This window comes from Oncorhynchus tshawytscha, linkage group LG12 (assembly GCF_018296145.1).
Source record: "Oncorhynchus tshawytscha isolate Ot180627B linkage group LG12, Otsh_v2.0, whole genome shotgun sequence".
NCBI classification, from domain to species: Eukaryota; Metazoa; Chordata; class Actinopteri; order Salmoniformes; family Salmonidae; genus Oncorhynchus; species Oncorhynchus tshawytscha.
The window spans coordinates 53,849,517-53,873,639 of record NC_056440.1 but is presented as its reverse complement, the minus strand read 5'-3'; the positions used below and the strand labels follow the sequence as shown (position 1 = coordinate 53,873,639).

Genomic DNA, 24,123 nt, shown 5'->3' with positions numbered 1-24,123 from the left:
ACTTTAATAAATAACATTTCTAATAAACTAAACTTAATTTTGATGTATTTGTAAAGCAGTTTCACTCTTCTCCTCTGATCCTACAGCTATTGTATGCTGTAACCATGTGCCTATGAGCCAAGATTAGAATGTTAACACTTAGGCAGTGTGCCCAAGTAGGAAGTCCACTGTGTGCAGCTCATCCTGCACTATCACCTCAAACATAAATAACATGAGCATGTCTACTTCTCATAAGCTTCCCAGTAAAGCAATTAAAACAACCAAGCATCCCAAAAAAGTGCTAAAAATAGCCAACATTAACATATGTAAGGAACAAGGTTCATGAAATCAATAATTTGCTAGTAACAGATGACATTCATATTCTGACTATCTCTGAATCTCACTTAGATAATACCTTTGATGATACAGTGGTAGCAATACAGAATTATACCATCTACAGAAAAGACAGAAGTGCAAATGGGGGCGGTGTTGCCGTCTATATTCAGATACTGTTGAAGTAATATGGCTACAGGTTAATCTGCCTTACCTAAAGCCCATTCTTGTGGGAAACTGCTATAGACCACCAAGTACTAACAGTCAGTATCTGAATAATATGTGTTAAATGCTTGATAATGTATGTGATATCAACAGAAAGGTATAATTTCTTGGTGATTTCAATATTGGCTGGCTTTCTTCATGTTGCCCACTCAAGAAAAAGCTTCAAACTGTAATCAGTGCCTGCAACCTGGTTCATGTTATCAGTCAACCATCTTTACTAATGCTGCAGAAATGTACTTTAAAGTGATATCCAAATCCATTGGATGTAGTGATCAAAATATAGTAGCCATATCTAGGAAAACAGAAGTTACAAAGCCTGGGTCTAATATAGTACATAAGAGGTCATAAAATACGTTTTGTAGGGATTCTTATGTGGATGATGTAAAGAATATTTGCAGGTCTGTGTGTAACGAGGAGCAACCAGACGCTGCACTTGACATTTAAATTGCTACTAATAAACATGCACCGATTTAAGAAAATGATGGTAAAACTGTTGAATCCCCTTGAATTGATCAGGAATTTAAAAATGGAAGGCGAAAGGAATGGCAAATGAGTCTGGTTGCACATCCGATTGGCAAACGTACTGTAAATTGAGAATCGTGTCTAAACTGAATAAAAAGAAGAAGAAACAAAGATAAATTATATAAAGAATGATAGTAAAAAGCTTTGGAGCACCTTAAATGAAATTTTAAAAACTCACTGATATTGCCAACTACCTTCATGATTTTTTATTGTTAAGATTAGCAAACTTAGGCATGACATGCCAGCAACACATGCTGACACTCCACATCCAAGTATAACTGACCAAATTATGGAAGACAAGCTTGGCAATTTTGAATTCCGTAAAGTGAGTGTGGAAGAGGTGAAATGTTTTTGTTGTTGTCTATCAACAATGACAAGCCACCAGGGTCTGACAACTTGGATGGAAAGTTACTGGGGATAATATTGGGACTCCTGTTTGCCATATCTTCAATCTAAGCCAATTAGAAAGTGTGTACCATCAGGCCTGAAGGGAAGCAAAAGTAATTCCGTTACCCAAGAGTAGTAAAACCCCCATTACTGACTCAAATAGCCAACCAATCAGCCTGTTTGACCAGATACAATGCTATTTTATGGTAAACAAAATGACAACTGACTTTCAGCACACTTATAGGGAAGGATATTCAACAATCACAGCACAAATGACTGTTGATTGGCTGAGAGAAATTGATGGTAACATATTTTGGGTGCTGTTTTGTTAGACTTCATTGTAGCTTTTGACATTGTCAGTTATAGTCTTCTGCTGGAAAAATGAATGTGTAATGGCTTTACACCCCCTGCTATGTTGTGGACAAAATAGTTACCTGTCTAACAGAACACAGAGGGTGTTCTTTAATGGAAGCCTCTCCAACATAATCCAAGTTGACTTTTCTTTTCTATCTGACTTTTTTCAATCTTTACTTTGATAAAAGCCAGGGTGTCTATGTATGCGGATGACTCAACACTATACCCATCAACTTCTACAGCAACTGAAATGACTACAACACTTAACAAAGAGCTGCAGTTATTTTTAGAATGGGTGGAAAGGAATAAGTTAGTCCTACATTTTTGGAACAAATCATTCACTAAACCGCAAATCTTAACTAACTCTTGCAATGAATAATGTGGAAATTGAGCAAGTTGTGGTGACTAAACTGCTTGGAGTAATTCTGGATTGTAATCTGTCATGGTCAAAACATGTTTGTACAATAGTAGCTAAAATGGGGAGAAGTCTGTCCCTTAAATGTACACTGAGAGCTAACATCAATGATATGCATGTCAATCCCTAATGGCTCAAGGAGACATTGACTTACATTTGAGTGATTTAGCAGTTGCTCTTATCCAGAGCAATTTACAGTAGTGAGTCGTACTGGTCCCCCATGGGAACCGAACCCACAACCCCAGTGTTGCAAGTGCCATGCACTACCAACTGATCCACACCTGATGACAAAGGACTAATTCACTACATGATTTTGTAAGAAGCGTTGACAAGCTGAATGCACAGAGCTGTCTGTTTAAACTACTAGCACACAGCTTGGACAGCCATGCATACCCCATGCGTTGACAAGCTGAATGTACCGAGCTTTCTGTTTAAACTACTAGCACACAGCTCAGACACCCATGCATACCCCACAGGTGTCTTCACAATCCCCAAGTCCAGAAAAGACTTTATTCCACGTCAGGTAACTTATGCAAGCAGTAGACTCAGATTTAAAAACAGATGAAAAAATACACCTTGTGGAACAGAGGTGACTGTGAAGAGACACACACACAGGTACAGACACATGCACACACACGCACTCTGGACACACCACCATTGTAATATTGTTGTGTGGTGGAATTATACTATTATACTGTAAGACATGCCCTAGTGTTCCTCAGTTTAGCCAGTGATAATCTCACATGATGTAACAGAGATGGCCGCCTCGCTTCGCGTTCCTAGGAAACTATGCAGTTTTTTGTTTTTTTTACGTGTTATTTCTTACATTAGTACCCCAGGTCATCTTAGGTTTCATTAAATACAGTCGAGAAGAACTACTGAACATAAGAGCAGCGTCAACTCACCATCAGTACGACCAAGAATATGACTTTCGCAAAGCGGATCCTGTGTTCTGCCTTTCACCCAGGACAACGGAATGGATCCCAGCCGGCGACCCAAAAAAACGACTTCGTAAAAAGGGGAAACAGAGCGGTCTTCTGGTCAGACTCCGGAGACGGGCACATCGTGCACCACTCCCTAGCATTCTTCTCGCCAATGTCCAGTCTCTTGACAACAAGGTTGATGAAATCCGAGCAAGGGTAGCATTCCAGAGGGACATCAGAGACTGTAACGTTCTTTGCTTCACGGAAACATGGCTCACTGGAGAGACGCTATTGGAATCGGTGCAGCCAGCTGGTTTCTCCACGCATCGCGCAGACAGAAATAAACATCTTTCTGGTAAGAAGAGGGGCGGGGGCGTATGCTTCATGGTTAACGTGACGTGGTGTGATCATAACAACATACAGGTACTCAAGTCCTTCTGTTCACCTGATTTAGAATTCCTCACAATCAAATGTCAACCTATTATCTACCAAGGGAATTCTCTTCGATTATAATCACAGCCATATATATTCCCCCCCAAGCAGACACATTGATGGCTCTGAACAGACTTTATTTGACTCTTTGCAAACTGGAATCCATTTATCCGGAGGCTGCATTCATTGTAGCTGGGGATTTTAACAAGGCTAATCTGAAAACAAGACTCCCTAAATTTTATCAGCATATTGATTGCGCAACCAGGGCTGTAAAAACCTTGGATCACTGCTATTCTAACTTCCGCATATAAGGCCCTGCCCCGCCCTCCTTTCGGAAAAGCTGACCACGACTCCATTTTGTTGATCCCTGCCTACAGACAGAAACTAAAACAAGAAGCTCCCGCGCTGAGGTCTGTTCAACGCTGGTCCGACCAATCTGATTCCACACTCCAAGACTGCTTCCATCACGTGGACTGGGATATGTTTCGTATTGCGTCAGACAACAACATTGATGAATACGCTGATTCGGTGAGCGAGTTCATTAGAACGTGCGTTGAAGATGTCGCTCCCATAGCAATGATTAAAACATTCCCAAACCAGAAACCGTGGATTGATGGCAAAATTCGCGTGAAACTGAAAGCCCGAACCACTGCTTTTAATCAGGGCAAGGTGACCGGAAACATGACCGAATAGAAACAGTGTAACTATTCCCTCCGCAAGGCAATCAAACAAGCTAAGCGTCAGTATAGAGACAAAGTAGAATCTCAATTCAACGGCTCAGACACAAGAGGTATGTGGCAGGGTCTACAGTCAATCACGGATTACAAAAAGAAAACCAGCCCAGTCACGGACCAGGATGTCTTGCTCCCAGGCAGACTAAATAACTTTTTGCCCGCTTTGAGGACAATACAGTGCCACTGACACGGCCCGCAACTAAAACATGCGGACTCTCCTTCACTGCAGCCGATGTGAGGAAAACATTTAAACGTGTCAACCCTCGCAAGGCTGCAGGCCCAGACGGCATCCCCAGCCGCGCCCTCAGAGCATGCGCAGACCAGCTGGCTGGTGTGTTTACGGACATATTCAATCAATCCCTATCCCAGTCTGTTGTTCCCACATGCTTCAAGAGGGCCACCATTGTTCCTGTTCCCAAGAAAGCTAAGGTAACTGAGCTAAACGACTACCGCCCGTAGCACTCACTTCCGTCATCATGAAGTGCTTTGAGAGACTAGTCAAGGACCATATCACCTCCACCCTACCTGACACCCTAGACCCACTCCAATTTGCTTACCGCCCAAATAGGTCCACAGACGATGCAATCTCAACCACACTGCACACTGCCCTAACCCATCTGGACAAGAGGAATACCTATGTGAGAATGCTGTTCATCGACTACAGCTCGGCATTTAACACCATAGTGCCCTCCAAGCTCGTTATCAAGCTCGAGACCCTGGGTCTCGACCTCGCCCTGTGCAACTGGGTACTGGACTTCCTGACGGGCCGCCCCCAGGTGGTGAGGGTAGGCAACAACATTTCCACCCCGCTGATCCTCAACACTGGGGCCCCACAAGGGTGCGTTCTGAGCCCTCTCCTGTACTCCCTGTTCACCCACGACTGCGTGGCCACGTATGCCTCCAACTCAATCATCAAGTTTGCGGACGACACAACAGTGGTAGGCTTGATTACCAACAACGACGAGACGGCCTTCAGGGAGGAGGTGAGGGCCCCCGGAGTGTGGTGTCAGGAAAATAACTTCACACTCAACGTCAACAAAACTAAGGAGATGATTGTGGACTTCAGGAAACAGCAGAGGGAACACCCCCCTATCCACATTGATGGAACAGTAGTGGAGAGGGTAGTAAGTTTTAAGTTCCTCGGCGTACACATCACAGACAAACTGAATTGGTCCACCCACACAGACAGCATCGTGAAGAAGGCGCAGCAGCGCCTCTTCAACCTCAGGAGGCTGAAGAAATTCGGCTTGTCACCAAAAGCACTCACAAACTTCTACAGATGCACAATCGAGAGCATCCTGTCGGGCTGTATCACCGCCTGGTACGGCAACTGCTCCGCCCACAACCGTAAGGCTCTCCAGAGGGTAGTGAGGTCTGCACAACGCATCACCGGGGGCAAACTACCTGCCCTCCAGGACACCTACACCACCCGATGTCACAGGAAGGCCATAAAGATCATCAAGGACAACAACGACCCAAGCCACTGCCTGTTCACCCCGCTATCATCCAGAAGGCGTGGTCAGTACAGGTGCATCAAAGCTGGGACCGAGAGACTGAAAAACAGCTTCTATCTCAAGGCCATCAGACTGTTAAACAGCCACCACTAACATTGAGTGGCTGCTGCCAACACACTGACTCAACTCCAGCCACTTTAATAATGGGAATTGATGGGAAATGATGTAAAATATATCACTAGCCACTTTAAACAATGCTACCTAATATAATGTTTACATACCCTACATTATTCATTCATATGTACATGTATATACTGTACTCTATATCATCTACTGCATCTTTATGTAATACATGTATCACTAACCACTTTAACTATGCCACTTTGTTTACATACTCATCTCATATGTATATACTGCACTCAATACCATCTACTGTATCTTGCCTATGCCACTATGTACCATCACTCACTCATATATCTTTATGTACATATTCTTTATCCCCTTACACTTGTGTCTATAAGGTAGTAGTTTTGGAATTGTTAGCTAGATTACTTGTTGGTTGTTACTGCATTGTCGGAACTAGAAGCACAAGCATTTCGCTACACTCGCATTCACATCTGTTAACCATGTGTATGTGACAAATACAATTTGATTTGATTTGATTTGATTTGAACAACCCCAGTTCCAGTATGACCGAGAGAAGAAATAGTGAGGGCGGGAGAGATGCCAAAAACCTAAAGTAACACTTAAAAGCTAAGCAGTTCCAAAATGAGTGAATTTGGAGGGTTAGTATATTGCTGTTAAATTAGTCAATGGAAAATAAAGACTTTAGTTTGGACTGGTGCTGCATTGTCTTCACGTGGGGAATGGGGACTCTAGAGAGAGTCTTGAAAAAATGTAATAAAAATACACCTTATTGAACAGCGGGGAATGTGAAGAGACACACACAGGCACAGACACAGGCTTACACATACACATGATAAGACACGCACTCTACACACTCATGGCTTTTGTATTGTAGATGCGTGGTAGTATAGCAGTGGCCTGAGGTGTACACACTTAAATGTGTTATGAATTTTAATGTCATGTAATATTTTAAATTGTATATAAATCCCTTAATGTTGCTGGACACCAGGAAGAGTAGCTGCTGTCTTGGCAGCAGCTAATAGAGATCCTTAATAAATACAAATACGAATAAAGTGACTCTTTGCCGGGGCTGTTTTGCCAGATTGGAAGAGATACAGCAGCTTCCCTAATGCTTGATGTAAATCCTTTCGGGGGGTTTAGAGAAATCTCTGCGTTAAACAAATCTGTGTCTGTCTCCAGAAATTGTGTAAGTGTGGTGGGGGTGGGTCCTGAGGTGGGAATTGAGAGAGGGAATACATTTGTAAACTTGGAAAACTCTGTTTATTCAGTTTACACACATCACACAAAATTAGACAACACAATATAAACAATATAAATATCTAATAGTCAAAGGTTTACGAAATACAAATGGTATAGAGAGATATAGTCCTATTATTCCTATTAATATCTACAACCTAAAACTTCTTACCTGGGAATATTGAAGACTTATGTTAAAAGGAACCACCAGCTTTCATATGTTCCCATGTTCTGAGCAAGGAATTTAAACGTTAGCTTTTTTACATGGCAAATATTGCACTTTTACTTTCTTCCCCAACACTTTGTTTTTGCATTATTTAAACCAAATTGAACATGTTTCATTATTTATTTGAGACTATATTGATTTTATTGATGTGTTATATTAAGTTAAAATAAAATTGTTCATTCAGTATTTCATTATTACAAATATATATACAAAAATTGGCCGATTAATCGGTATCAGCTTTTTTGGTTCTCCAATAATGGGTATCAGTATCGGAGTTGAAAAATCATAATCAGTCGACCTCTAGTTGCTACCATGCTGTTTTGTCATGTGTTGTTGCCATATTATGTTGTTGTCTTTATTCTCTCTTTATAATCCTCTCTGGGATAAGGCGGGACAGTCGCGTCCCACATGGCCAATTGCCAGGGAAAATGCAGAGCGCCAAATTTTAAAAAATACTATAAAAATCAACCTTTCATTAAATCACACATGTAAGATACCAAATTAAAGCTACGCTCGTTTTGAATCCAGCCAACATGTCAGCTTTCAAAAAGGCTTTTCGGCGAAAGCATAAGATGCTATTATCTGATGATAGCACAACAGTAAACAAAGAGAGTAGCATATTTCAACCATGCAGGCGCAACACAAAACGCAGAAATAAAATATAAATCATGCCTTTACCATTGACGAGCTTCTTTTGTTGGCACTCCAATATGGCCCATACCATCACAAATGGTCCTTTTGTTCAATTAATTCCGGCGATATATATCCAAAATGTCAATTTATTTGGTGCGTTTGATCCAGAAAAACACAGCTTCCAATTTGCGCAACGTCACTACAAAATATCTCAAAAGTTACCTGTAAACTTTGCCAAAACATTTCAAACTACTTTTGTAATGCAACATTAGGTATTTTTAAACGTTAATAATCGATCGAATTGAAGACGGGCCTATCTGTTTTCAATACAGGAAGACAACAAACTGATGCTACTTTACACAAAGGAATAACCTCAACCAATTTCTAAAAACTGGTGGCATCCAGTGGAAGCGGTAGGATCTGCAAACAAGTCCCTTAGAAATCTAGTTTCCCAATGAAAACTCATTGAACAGACAGTGACCTCAAAAATAAATCTGAATGGTTTGTCCGGGTTTTGCCTGCTACATAAGTTTTGTTATACTCACAGACATGATTCCAACAGTTTTAGAAACGTCAGAGTGTTTTCTATCCATATCGACTAATAATATGCATATCTTATATTCTGGGGATGAATAGCAGGAAGTTGAAATTGGGAAGAAGATTTATGTAGTGTTGTGTTGTCTCTCTTGTCGTGATGTGTGTTTTGTCCTATATTTTTATTACATTTGTTTTTATTTTAATCCTAGCTCCCGTCCCCGCAGGAGACCTTTTGCCTTTTTGTAGGCCGTCATTGTAAATAAGAATTTGTTCTTAAACAGTCTTGCCTAGTTAAGTAAAGGTTAAATACAAATGAAAAGCCATCAGTATGCATTTGGAGTAGTTCATGGTTTCGGTACATTGTGGTCACAACGGGGCATGTTAACAGCAACAGGAACACCAATAAAAAATGGACTAGAGGTAGAGGCATTATTAGAAGCATGTCAGTTGCCCAGTAAATTAGCAGTAGTGAAATGTGAAGCTTATACTAGTCGCACAGATAAAATCGCCATAGGTAATCGTGGAGCAGACAAAATGGCTAAGGCGGCTGCCTTGGTGAGAGAAAGTGTTACAGAACCACATGTAAATATAGTGAATACGAATGCTGGGATTGTGAGACTAAAAGATTTACAGCAGCAAACTAACAAGAAAGAAATATGGGTGTGGTTAGAGCAGGGATGCCAAGTAGACCGTGAAGGGTTATGGTATAACCCTACCACTGGAAGCCCCGTGGCGCCAAGTGGGACACATGTTACTCTTTCTGAAATGTATCATAATTCGGCTGTGAATATGTATTCTCAGTTCAAGACGACATGGTGGGGAAAGGGCGTGTTAGGAACATTTCAGGACTGGGTTAAAAGATGTGTGATATGTGCCCAACATAATATTGCACCAACAATGCCTACTCCTGCCCGACAGCAACCCTTGCCGGAAGGACCATTCACATCATTGCAGATTGATTTTATAGGGCCACTCCCTCGAAGCAGGGGGAAGACCCATGCATTGGTGGTTGTGGGCAGATTTTCAAGAAGAACGGAAGTATTTGTAACTTCCACAGCATCAGCGAACAATGTGGCACAAACTTGGATGAGGGAAGTGATACCGAGAATTTGTCTTATTTGGGACATTAGATTCCGATCAAGGAACGCATTTCACTCCTAAAGTGCTACAAGCAGCTTTGGGAATCTCCCATGCTTTTCATTGTCCATATAGGCCGCAAGCGGCATGGATTTACAGAGCGTCAGAATCGTTCGATTAAGGAGAAATTGGCCAAGACTTCAGGTACCAAAGGGAAGGACTGGGTTATGAATTTACCCGTGGTACTGATGTCAATGAGGGCGTCAACTTACGCCACTACTGGACTCACGCCACACGAAGTGGTGACTGGTAGACCGATGAGGGTTCCAGGGGCTGTTATCCACATGTCACAAATTAGTGATTTGGCAATAATGGGAGAATCTATGTTGTCATATTGTCAGCAAATGACCCATGCGTTGCAGTGTGTATATTCCCAGGTGAAAGCTGCACACAAGGAACAGGCGCCAGGAGATAACAGAGAGCACAGGCTGACTCCTGGAGATCAAGTGTACATCAAGATTCACCAGGCGGGGGTGTTGGGACGGCGTTGGTCAGGACCACACACTGTACTACTTACTGCACTCCAAAACCTAGGTCTAATTTGCAAGAGACAGCATTAGAATCGGGAAAAGTATTGTATACAGATGGCTCTAGTTACATGACCACAGAAGGGAAGAGAGTTACGGGTTACGCTGTGTGTGATGGCAGAGTAGTGAAGACTGGCCCAATGTCAGCCTCTGTGTCAGCCCAGGGGGCAGAGTTACATGCACTGGCCGAGGCTTGTAGGTTGTCCGAAGAGGAGAATGTAACAATACAAGTCAGTTCGTCAAATAGAGCGGACAACTATAGGTGCTGTTATTGTGTAATGCAAACGTCTAGGAGAAACAACTGCTCAGCCGCAAAGTGGTTGGCCAGACAAGCCCACAGAACGGGACTGCCGGGTGATGAAGCACTTATTAAGTCAAATTCATCTGTCCTCAGTTGTTTGTGTTTCATCTGAAGACGAAATACCAGGTAATAATTTACCTAAAAGACATTACTAACCCCACATTACCCTGTCTTGGCCCTATCTGTCTCTCAAACACAGAAATGACCAATACCTATCATGCATCTGACCAATGGGAAGAAGCCCTTTTCACATCCTTTTCAATTAACATTCAACAGCATGAATTATCATCTAAACGTCTTCAGATACTACACACACATCAATAACCTTGAGCACACATATCAATAATGGTGCAACCATGAATACAATCTGGGATATGAACATGTACGTCCACCCGGGATATGAGACTTCCCGTATCTCGTACACTGAATAAAGTCTTGTTAATTTTCAGCGTGTTTAAGTGTTCTAGGTTAAGTGTTAAGTGTTCTAGCTCTAGGTCGTGGTTGTTATCTTTTGGGAGCGCACCGGTTATTGATCGCATGGATTAGTAGCAACATTGTTGCGAAGCTTTGATATGCAAAGCAACAAACCATCAGACAAGACTGTGCAACTGCAAGCTTGAAGTCAACAGCTAAGACCCCCTCTCTCCCTTCCCTCTATCGTTCCAGTGCTTTACACTGCAGCAGACTTTCTTATATTTTGATGTGCTTCCTATTGATGTTCAGTGTCGCTGGACTATTATTGCCCTGCCAGATGATAGGCGATAGGCCCTTGGCAGAGCAGGGAACGGTGTTGCGTGCGTAATCCACCCACACCAGCTGCTGGCTCTAGATGGTGGGTTTGGCGGAGACCAGGCAGCAAAGAGTTGTCTCAAGGTCCTGGTTGGCTCACTCCGACTGGCCATTAGATTGAGGGTGGAATCCAGAAGACAGGCTCGCCAATGACCCAATGAGGGTGCAGAATGCCTTCCAGAACCGGGACAAGAACTGAGGGCCCCGGTCGGAGTCCTTGTCCACGGGCAGTCCATGGATACGGAAAACGTGCTGCGCCATGAGCTGGGCTGTCTCCTTGGTCGAGTGTAGTTTGGGGAGAGGAATTAAGTGGGCGGCCTTGGAACACCGGTTGACCACAGTCAGGATGGCAGTGTTGCCCTCATTCGGGGCGAGACCCATGACGAAATCCAGGGATATGTGGGACCAGGGAAGGTGAGTAACATGGAGAGATTGCAGAAGGCCAGCCGGAGCTTGCCGAGAAGTCTTGTTGTGAGAACACACTGGGCAAGCGGCAACAAATGCGGAGACGTCAGGAACCATGGTGGGCCACCAAAAGCGTTGTTGCACAAATGCCGGCGCGAATCCGGGCAGCAGGCTAGTCTGGAGGAGTGGGCCCACTCCAGGACCGCGGAGCGGACCGCATCAGGCACAAACATCCATCTATCAGGAACCCCTGGGGTTCGGCTGGGAACGCTATGACTCCCGGACCTGTTTCCCTATACAACATCTGAGTGTCGTTGCCAGGCACGAGGTGGGAAGAGTGGTCTCTGGCTCCGGGGTAATAGCCGTGAGTCTATAATGCGAGACAGTGCATCCGACTTGACATTCTTGGATCCCGGCCGATATAAGAGGGAGAGATTGAACCGTGTGAACAGCAGGGCCCATCTAGCTTGCCTGGAGTTGAGGCATTTGGCAGTGCGGAGATACTCCAGATTTATGTGGTCGGTCCATACAATAAACGGTTGTTCCGCCCCTTCCAGCTAGCGCCTCCATTCCTCCAACGCCATCTTCACGGTGAGAAGCTCACAATTTCCCACATCGTAGTTTTTCTCCGTGGCATTGAAGCGATGGGAGAAGAAGGCACAGGTATGTAGCTTCAGGTCCAGGGCAGAACGCTGGGACAGGACCGCCCCCACTCCTACATGTGATGAATCAGCCTCCACCACGAACTGACGGGAAGGGTCAGGATGAACCAGGATGGGAGCAGTGGTGAGGCGGTGTTTGAGGTCCCGGGACGCCCTGTCAGCAGCAGGCAACCACATGAACTGAACCTTGGGAGAAGTGAGTGCTGACAGGGGGGAAGCCATGGCGCTGTAACCACGAATGAAGCGTCAATAGAAGTTGGCGAACCTCAGGAAATGGGCAAAAGTACAGGACGTCAGGCAGGCTCAGGGCCAGGGCCAGGGGCAGGCAGATTGGACAGGCGGGTGGGCTCAGGGTCAGGACAGGGAACGGTCAAAACCAGGAGGATGAGAAAAGAGAGACTGGGGAAAAGCAGGAGCTGATACGAATAACGCTGGTTGACTTGACAAACAAGACAAACTGGCAACAGACAAACAGAGAACACAGGTATAAATACACAGGGGATAATGGGGAAGATGGGTGACACCTGGAGGGGGGTGGAGACAATCACAAATACAGGTGAAACAGATCAGGGTGTGACTGGCTATCTGGCAAACAGGCTACACTCTATGCAGTCTCTTCTGCTGATGTGTGTGTGTGTGGTGGTGGTACTCTATCTATCCTACTCTTTTCCTTTCGGAAGGGTTAATACCTGACTGGTTCCCAAACAAAATCTTTATCTTTACTCCTCTCTAACAATACCGCTACAACTTGATGGTATTATATCATCCACCCTGAGCACCCCCGTTACACACCCCTGTCATTAGAGCACAGAGTGAAAAAGCAATGAATCCCCAAAACCCACAGGATAACTTGTCTCAGACTAATAATGTAAGATACTTGGGAAAAGAATGGAAAAGAAACATGACAACATTAGAGCTAAATAATTCACTCTCCAGTAAAATGACCAAAATTGAACTTGTTGGATGTTGTCTCAACGTACAGCCAAAATCATTTCTGTGCAACTTTGAAAGTTTGCTGGGTATAAATAACGTTCAAAATGTACAACGTTGAAGTAAAGAACAAACAAAAACAATGTAGCCTCGGCACATTTAAAACTGTAATATACTATGCTTCTCGGCATTAAGGACATGCATTATGTCATGGATGGGCCGCCCCCAGGTGGTGAGGGTAGGCAACAACATATCCGCCACTCTGACCCTCAACACGGGGTCCCCTCAGGGGTGCGTGCTCAGTCCCCTCCTGTACTCCCTGTTCACACACGACTGCGTGGCCGCATACGACTCCAACACCATCATTACGTTTTACGATGACATAATGGTGGTAGGCCTGATCACTGATGACGATGAGACAGCCTACGGGGAGAAGGTCAGAGACCTGGCAGTGTGGTGCCATGACAACAACCTCTCCCTCAACACGAGCAAGACAAATGAGATTATTGTGGACTACAGGAAACAGAGGGCCAAATACCCCCCATTCACATCAACAGGGGTGTAATGGGGCGGATTGAGAGCTTCAAGTCCTTCTGTGTCCACATCACTAAGGAACAATCATGGTCCAAACACACCAACACAGTCGTGAAGAGGGCATGACAACGCCTCTTCCACCTCAGTAGGCTGAAAAGATTAGGCATGAGCCATCAGATCCTCAAAAACTTCTACAGCTGCACCCCTGAGAGCATCTTGACTGGCTGCATCACCGTTTGGTATGGCAACTGCTAGGCATTCGACCACAAGACACTGCAGAGGGTAATGCGTATTGCCCAGTACACCATGAATATGGTTTTACTGCAAATTGTACATACATTTTAAAGAATAAAGCGAGAGCTAACGGAAAACACGTCAGTCGCACATTGCACCTCTAGTGGCCCCCCGAGAGGAAAGATTTTTGAAGGTTAGCGAAACGTTGCTCTTTCTCCCTGGATTTTCAAACATCTATACTCTAAGTGATATGTGGGTATTTTCCCTCCCAAAGAAACATAGAGTTTTATTTGACTTAATCTCAGAATAACCATTGTTATATACTTAGAATAGATTAACATAAAGGAGTTTGCAAGACAGACAAACAGATCTGTGACTAGACTAATGTACTGGTAATCGGATGCGTACACTACTTGTATCCATTGTTGTGCTAGTCATCATTGAATAACACAGTCATAATTACTTGTTCATGTATGCTGTGTTATTGCCAAGCATCTGGTCAATATAGTAACACCATCTGTAATAGGGACACAGTGAAGGAAATAGCTGGGTTTATTTTAACAACCACAGGCTCATAGGGGACTGGGCTTGTCTGGGCTTGGGCTCTGACCAAAGACACTTGTACAACAGTATGTTTCTGTTAGAAGCAAATTAATATTTTTCCCCCTTTACCTCTGCACACAACCACATGGTTAAAGAGTGACTTACAGGAGCAATTTGGGTTAAATGCCTTGCTCGAGGGCACATTGACAGGTTTTTAACATAGTTGGCTTTGGGATTCGTACCAGCAACCTTTCGATTACTGGCCTAATGCTTTTAATCACCTGCCGCCCCATATTATATTATATTATATTATATTATATTATATTATATTGAATCATGTCCTAAAAAGGAGATAGCTAACAATTACAGGCTACTGATCCAGAATCAGGTAAATTGAACAGAGAAAAGTTCAAGTTGATCGCAGTGAAACTGAAACTGATTTTAATTCAGTCAATACTACATTAGAACTCTCACCAGTGCCAAAGAAGTACTCTACAAGAAGAACTCAATGACACTGATCTTTTAGATCACCTCCAAAAGCTAGTATCCGCCACACAGTATTAACATTCACATGCTAATTGAATGATTTCATTATCTTCCTTTCTGCATCACAAGATTAAAGGGGACTTAAAGAAAGGGCTTTACGGTTTATTTGTTTTATTTTTCAGTCAGTGTTTAAACTGTGAGTGCTGATTACCATTGGAGATCAGGAATTATAAATGACACAGTCACTCACTCACTCACTCACTCACTCACTCACTCACTCACTCACTCACTCACTCAAGATGTCAAACGCATTACAACAATCACCAAAGAAAATAGGGAATAACAATCTATTTTCTATTTTCTTTGGTGATTATTGCAATGCATTTGATGTCTTGAGTGAGTGAGGGAGTGACTGTGTCATTTGTTTTATTAAGGTTAATGAGATAAAAATAATAATGATCTGTAATATAATGACCATAGGGTCAATGGTTACACTGAGTGGAGTATTAGGCCAGACTGGTTCATTTCCTGGAAACCTAAAACTGTGTGCCTGTGTGTACAAGACAGTGTTTGTGCTAAACCATTGAGCAGTAGAAAAAATGTGTCACTGACAGGTCAAATTGTCCACTTATTTCCTGCCAATCTAAGTCATATGGGATGTGTGTCGTGGCAAGAGAAAAAGCAAAAGAGAGAGAGGGAGTGACTGAGAAAGAAAATGTGAGAAAGATCCCTCTTTTGTGGTTTTGGCTAGATGGAGTGCAGCTATGGACAGTGATGACTTACATACTGTAGCAGGTTAGGAGAACAAAAGTAGCAGGTTAGGATAATTAACGTAGAGGTTAGGACAATTAGGTTAAGCATAGAAAATGGGGTAGGGTAAGATAAAATGCTACAATTGTCCGCGACGCGACTCGAACATGCAACTTGGTCCATAGCTCTACTCCATCTATCCACAACTCTCGTTGGTGAAGTGTTATACAAAGACTGAAAATGCCAGCTATCAAACTGGTGCCTAAAGCTATATTGTACCAATTTCTTTGATAGCGTCTCATATCTGGACAATATCAACACAAATAAAAAAGATTTGAAGTCATCATTATGATGGATGAACGTCTTAGATGTCACAGATGTTGCCCATGGAAAGATTATGTTTGCCTGTCTGATTCCATCCATACCACCTTCAGACAATGTTACAGCAATGTTTTATTGGTTTCGAGAGTGAAGAGTGAAGAGATTCCTCAATCAGGGCTAAGCACTTGTCTCCTATTTCATTGAAATGAGAAACGGAATAGAAAGGGTTGTGGAGGGTTGATGAGGAGTGTGTCACACTGTGATCTTATTTTCACTAATTGATCTTTTGACGAATCAGATCAGTTCTGATAAAGTTCTGATGTGAAACGATCTGATGTGATTGGTCAAAATACCAATTAGTGGAAAAAAGATCACAATTGGGCTGCCTGTCTAAACACAGCCTAATGCCCTCATATCAATCCTTCACGAACACAGATAACAATTGTGCCCTGCAACTGTCAAAAAGCATTTATTGAGAGGATAGAGACATATTTTCATAGTTCACATACCATTGCTTTTTTAACCTACAGTGCCATGTTGAATGAGATATCCCATGATGTCTTTGTCTTTCGCTTGCTTGTACTGTAACAGAAAATGTAATGTATTGTATAATCTTACTATGGTAATTTTCTGAAAGGTTGACTAGCCATTGTTTATGTATGTCAAGTCATTTTTGTTATTAGGCCACTTTCACCTGAGAGAATTGTACAATCTGCCCAGTAGCCTAATATAGAACTGCCCTGAATCTGAATCTTGACTGTCTGAATCATATGTGTACTAAACCACATTAAAGTGAGAGAAAAGTACAATCAGCCCAGTCTACAGTATAATCTCTATTTTCTGTACATTAACTATATACATGCAATGAGCATTTATAAGCACATCATGAACATGACTATATACAGATGAAGTCGGAAGTTTACATACACCTTAGCCAAGTAAATTTAAACTCAGTTTTCACAATTTCTGACATTTAATCCCAGTAAAAATTCCCTGTCTTAGGTCAGTTAGGATCACCACTTTATTTTAAGAATATGAAATGTTAGAATAATAGTAGAGAGAATGATTTATTTCAGCTTTTATTACTTTCATCACATTCCCAGTGGGTCAGAAGTTTACATAAACTCAATTAATATTTGGTAGCATTGCATTTAAATTGTTTAACTTGGGTCAAACGTTTCAGGCAGACTTCCACAAGCTTCCCACAATAAGTTGGGTGAATTTTGGCCCATTCCTCCTGACAGAGCTGGTGTAACTAAGTCAGGTTTGTAGGCCTCTTGCTCACACATGCTTTTTCAGTTCTGCCCACAAATGTTCTGTAGGATTGAGGTCAGGGCTTTGTGATGGCCACTCAATACCTTGACTTTGTTGTCCTTAAGCCATTTTGCCACAACTTTGGAAGTATGCTTGGGGTCATTGTCCATTTGGAAGACCCATTTGCAACCAAGCTTTAACTTCCTGACTGATGTCTTGAGATGTTGCTTCAATATATCCACATAATTTTCGTTCCTCATGACGTCATCTATTTTGTGAAGTGCACCAGTCCCTCCTGCAACAAAGCACGAACACAATATGATGCTGCCACCCCCGTACTTCACGGTTGGGATGGTGTTCTTCGGCTTGCAAGCCTCCCCCTTTTTCCTCCAAACATAACGATGGTCATTATGGCCAAACAGTTCTATTTTTGTTTTATCAGACTAGAGGATGTTTCTTCAAAAAGTACGATCTTTGTCCCCATGTGCAGATGCAAACCGCAGTCTGGCTTTTTTATGGCGGTTTTGGAGCATTTGCTTCTTCCTTGCTGAGCGGCCTTTCAGGTTATGTCGATATAGGACTTGTTTTACTGTGGATATAGATGCTTTTGTACCTGTTTCCTCCAGCATCTTCACAAGGTCCTTTGCTGTTGTTCTGGGATTGAATTGCACTTTTCGCACCAATGTATGTTCGTCTCTCCTTCCTGAGCGGTATGACGTCTGCGTGGTCCCATCGTGTTTATACTTGAGTATTATTGTTTGTACAGATGAACGTGGTACATTCATGCGTTTGGAAATTGAAACAGACTTGTGGAGGTCTACAATTTTTTTCTGAGGTCTTGGCTGATTTCTTTTGATTTTTCGCATGTCAATCAAAGAGGCACTGAGTTTGAAGGTAGACCTTGAAATACATCCACAGATACACCTCCAATTGACACAGATTATGTCAATTAGGCTATCAGAAGTTTCTAAAGCCATGACATCATTTTCTGGAATTTTCCAAGCTGTTTAAAGGCACAGTCAACTTAGTGTATGTGAACTTCTGACACACTGGAATGATACAGTGAAGTGATCTGTCTGCAAACAATTGTTGGAAAAATGACTTGTGTCATGCACAGAGTAGATGTCCTTACCGACTTGGCAAAACTATAGTTTGTTAAGAAGAAATTTGTGGAGTGTTTTAATGATTCCAACCTAAGTGTATGTTAACTTCCGACTTCAACTATTGCTTCATAGATGATTATTAGAGCTTATCTTCTACAAGGGGTGAATTCTAACGTCGGATTTTCACTTAGTCATCCATTCATATAAATGGGAGCAAGACTAAGTGAAAATTTGACAAGTGGAATTTAGGATTTGTCTCAAAATAGTTTGTTCTAAGTTGTTTACTCATAGTTTTCTACTCCTCCATAGCTGAATTCGTCCGGCCTACTGACTATGCCCCGGAGTCCCACGTCCAGTGAGGATGAGATGGCCCAGAGTTGTTCTGACTACTCAGAGGACTCCGCCTCTGACAGCTCCCATGAGGAGACCATCTACGAGACCATAAGAGCCACCGCCGAGCCGGCCCCCAGACACATGGACGACATACACACTCACTCCCTGGTCGTCCGCATCGTCATCCCTGACCTGCAGCAGACAGTGAGTGTGTATTTGTATTTGTGTTTGTTGTGTGTGTGTGTTGTGTGTGTGTGTGTGTGTGTGTGTGTGTGTGTGTGTGTGTGTGTGTGTGTGTGTGTGTGTGTGTGTGTGTGTGTGTGTGTGTGCTTGCTTGCTTGCTTGCTGTTTGTATGAGCCAGAAAGATCAAACATCATTGTTTGATGTGCCAACTTATGGGTTACCTTTGGAGGGTTTTTTCACCCATTTTTCTTTTTAAAGGATAGAACTGTTTACTCCTAGACCCATAGACCGAATCATAGCTTTTGAATGTCTGGCTTGTAAAATAAATTAAAATGATGAAGTCTTAGATTACACATGCTAACATCCTCTCTTTCTCTCATTTCACTTTAGTATAATAACTTTGATTTAAGCCAGCTCTGGCCATCCATTTTCCTGGCTGTGTTGCATCATTTCGCCTGTCGGAGAACACACGCTGTGTTAACAATCTGTGGGCGTTGTATGGGCGTTGTATCTCGCAAATGTATGGGGACATGTATGTCACTCTGCATTCCTCTCTTATTACCAGACCTGGCTTCAAATATTATTTTAAATATTTTCAAATACTTGAGCTGGGATTGATTGACCGTGCCTGGTGTAGCATCCCAGCGTCGCCTCTTCACTGTTGATGCGGAGACTGGTGTTTTGCGGGACTTGTGAGGCATCTGTCCAGTCTGTCCAGAGTTTGCAACTCTGCCTTGAAGGCCAGCATCCTGGAGTCGCCTCTTCACTGTTGACGTTGAGACTGGTGTTTTGCTGGTACTATTTAATGAAGCTGCCTGACTTGTGAGGCTTCTATTTCTCAAAATAGACACTCTAATGTACTTGTCCTCTTGCTCAGTTGTGCACCGGGGCCTCCCACTCCTCTTTCTATTCTGGTTAAAGACAGTTTGTGCTGTTCTGTGAAGGGAGTAGTACACAGCGTTGTACGAGATCTTCAGTTTCTTGGCAATTTCTTGCATGGAATAGCCTTCCTTTCTGAGAACAAGTATAGAGTGACGAGTTTCAGAAGAAAGTGCTTTGTTTCTGGCCATTTTGAGCCTGTAATCGAACCCACAAATGTTGATGCTCCAGATACTCAAATAGTCTAAAGACGGACAGTTTTATTGCTTCTTTAATCAGAACAATAGTTTTCAGCTGTGCTAACATAAATGCAAAAGGGTTTTCTAATGATCAATTAGCCTTTTAAAATGATAAACTTGGATTAGCTAACACAACGTGCCATTGGAACACAGGAGTGATGGTTGCTGATAATGGGCCTCTGTACGCCTATGTAGATATTCCATGAAAAAATCAGCCGTTTCCAGCTACAACAGTCATTTACAACATTAACAATGTCTACACTGTATTTCAGATCAATTTGATGTTATTTTAATGGACAAAAAATGTGCTTTTCTTTCAAAAACAAGGACATTTCTAAGTGACCCCAAACTTTTGAACTGTAGTGTGCATTTCAATTAAGTGATATGTAAGTATGTTAAATTAACACTGCACAAAAAGTGGTTGTTTTCCATGTTATTTGATCAAGAAAAATATTTAATTTTCAGTGGATGTTTTTTGTCTTTGCCTATAATTAAGTAAGTACCTTTTGATATAAATGTTTGAGGACAGGATTTTTTTATTTATGGATTCCATCAGAATGACAATCACAGAGAAAGGGACAGGGCAACAACTCTTACAATTTCAACAATTTAATCCTGCAAGATACAGTCTTAAAAATACAACTACCTTTCCTGCAAGATACTGTTATTAATTATTCAACTACCTCTCCAAAGTGGAGATGCTGAAAAAAATCTTTGTCCGTGCTACGGTAGTCTGTGTCGGTTCGCTAATACCAGCAGAGGCCCAAAAATGGTATATATATTGTTTTTTTAAATTCGATTTTAAAGGGGGTGCTGCAGCACCCTCAACACCCCTATTTCCCACAGCTATGGCAGCACCTATATCTTCACCACAGATTCAGTCAGACTTGGGCCCTGGCAGTGAATAATGGTGTTCCAAATAAGGCACCGTTGCTCTAGAGCACACAAAGAACTGTACATACCTCGGGCTAAACACCTAAACACCACAGGTAACTTCCCCGAGACTGTGGACGCTCTAAGAGACAAGGCAAGAAGGGCCTTCTACGCCATCAAAAGAAACATAAAACTCGACATCCCAATTAGGATCTGGCTAAAAATATTTCAGTCAGCTATAGAACCAACCAAGTTCTGGGACAAACTCCCAATTGAGACTTCATGCAGAATCCTGCAAAATATTATTTGTGTACAACGCAAAACCCCAAATAATGCATATAATTGGGACTATACCTGCTAGTTATCCAGAAAAGAGCTGTTAAATTCTACAACCACCTAAAAGGAAGCGATGCCCTTTTAGGTGGTGTAAAAACCTGTTGACATCTCGTGGAAACCCTAGTAACTGCAATCTGGGAGGACTTCGCCTTATAATAAAAGTGACCACCACAAAGCCCTCACCTACAGAGAGATTATCACAGAGAACAGTCCCCTCAGCCCTCATCAATCTACACACAATATCCCATAATGACGAAGCAAAAACAGGTTTTTACATTTTTTTGCAAATGTATTAAAAATAAAAAACTATCACATTTACGCAAGTATTCAGACCCTTCACTGAGTACATTGTTGAAGCACCTTTGGTAGCAATTACAGCCTCAAGTCTTCTTGGGTATGACGCTACAAGCTTGGCACACCTGTAATTTGGGGAGTTTTTCCCATTCTTCTCTGCAGATCCTCCCGTCCCACCTGCCCAACATCCGGTGAAATTGCAGAGCGCGAAATTCAAACTACAGAATTATAAATATTTAACTTTCATAAATCACAAATTTAATACATCAAAATAAATCGTAACTTCTTGTTAATCCAGCCGCTGTGTCAGATTTCAAAAAGGCTTTATGGCGAAAGCACACCATGCAATTATCTGAGGACAGTGCCCCGCACTCAAAACCATAAAAAATATATTTCAACCAGGCAGGTGCGACACGAAAGTCAGAAATAGCAATATAATAAATGCCTTTGATGATCTTCTTCTGTTGGCACTCCAAAAGGTCCCAGTTACATCACAAATGGCCCTTTTGTTCAATAATGTCCTTTTTTATATCCATAAAAACTCAGTTTAGCTGTCGCGCTTCAGTCAATAATCCACCCAGTTTCCCTCCATCAAAATGCATACAAAATTAATCCCAAACGTTACTAATAAACTTTTCCAAACAAGTCAAACAATGTTTATAATCAAACCTTAGGTACCCTAATACGTAAAAAAAACTATAAAATGTAAGACAGAGAATCGTTATTGACTTTACCGGAGAAAAATACCAAAGAATGCGCTCTCACTCACGCGCTTGGAAACACTACAGACAAAATGGGAGCAACCTTGAAAAACTACAATTTCTGGCTCATTTTTCCAAAAACCAGACTGAAACTCTTTCTAAGGACTGTTGACATCTAGTGGAAACCCTAGTAACTCTGGGAGGACTTCGCCTTATAATAAAAGTGACAGCCATTGAAAATAGTGGTATGCTGAATTTTCTTGGGGGGGGGTGGTTTGTCCTTGGGGTTTCGCCTGCCATATCAGTTATACTCACAGACATTATCTAAACAGTTTTAGAAACTGTATAGTGTTTTCTATCCAAATCTACCAATTATATGCATATCCTAGCTTCTGGGCCTGAGTAACTGGCAGTTTACTTTGGGCACACTTTTCATCCGGACTTGAAAATACTGCCCAATACCCAAGAGAGGTTCAACTATGTCAAGTTGGATGGGGAGTGTCACTGCACAGCTAATTTCAGGTCTCTCCAGAGATGTTCGATCGGGTTCAAGTCCGGGCTCTGGCTGGGCCACTCAAGGACATTCAGAGACTTGTCCCAAAGCAACTCCTGTGTTGTCTTGGCAAGGTGCTTAGGGTTGTTGTCCTGCTGAAAGGTGAACCTTTGCCCCAGTCTGAGGTCCTGGGTGTTCTGAAGCAGGGTTTCATCAAGGATCTCTCTGCGATTTGCTCCGTTCATCATTTCCTCGATCCTGACTGGTCTCCCAGTCCCAGCCTCTGAAAAACATCCCCACAGCATGATGCTGCCACCACCATGCTTCACCATAGGGATGGTGCATGGTTTCCTCCAGACATGACGCTTGGCATTCAGGCCAAAGAGTTCAATTTTGGTTTCTTAAAGACCAGAGATTCTTTTTTTATCATGGTCTGAGTGTGCGTTAGGTGCCTTTTGGCAAACTCCAAATGGTCTGTCGTGTGCCTTCTACTGAGGAGTGGCTCCCATCTGGCCACTCTACTATAAAGGCCTGATTGGTGGAGTGCTGCAGAGATGGTTGTCCTTCTGGAAGGTTCTCCCATCTCCACAGAGGAACTCTGGAGCTCTGTCAGAGTGACCATCAGGTTCTTGGTCACCTTCCTGACCAAGGCCCTTCAACCCCGATTGCTCAGTTTGGCTGGGCGCCCAGCTCTAGGAGGAGTCTTAGTGGTTCCAAACTTCTTCCATTTAAGAATGATGGCGGCCACTGTGTTCTTGGGGACTGTTGCAGAAATAGTTTGTCACCCTTCCCCAGATCTGTGCCTCGACACAAATTATTGTTAATTCTAATATGTTTTTGTTAATGTTTTGTGTCTTCTCACTTTTGCTAATTGTTAATTTCACTTGCTTTGGCAATGTAAACACATGTTTCCCACGCCAATAAAGTCCTTTTGAATTGGAGGGAGGGAGGTAGGGAGGGAACACCTACAATGAACAACTGTTTTTCTGTCCCTCCACTACTCAACACTCTCTTGCTTATACAGTATGTCCATCTCTCTCTGTTTCTCTTTGTAATCTTAACTGTTTCTTTTTCTCCCTTTCTTCCTCTGTCTCTCCCCTTTATCTTTCTCTCTATCTCTCTGCTCACTCCTATAAATGGGAAACATGTTGTTGAAATATGGAACGGTTATGACTCCCTTGGGATAGTTGTAGACCACATTATCTACCAAGAGACTTCTCTTCGATTATAATCACAGTCGTGTACATCCCCCCCAAGCAGACACCTCGACGGCCCTGA

At 42.5% G+C, this 24,123-nt stretch overlaps 1 protein-coding gene across 2 annotated transcripts in view; it reads left to right on the top strand.

The window, feature by feature from the left end:
* Positions 1-24,123, top strand: part of LOC112232149 (SH3 and multiple ankyrin repeat domains protein 2-like) — a 248,759-nt gene that overhangs the window by 66,116 nt on the left and 158,520 nt on the right. For both annotated transcript variants that reach the window (XM_042330747.1, XM_042330746.1), the window contains exon 2: positions 18,823-19,050. In XM_042330747.1, coding sequence (XP_042186681.1) covers positions 18,847-19,050 — 204 coding nt within the window. In that variant the 5' untranslated portion in view covers positions 18,823-18,846. The remainder of the gene's footprint in view (positions 1-18,822; positions 19,051-24,123) is intronic.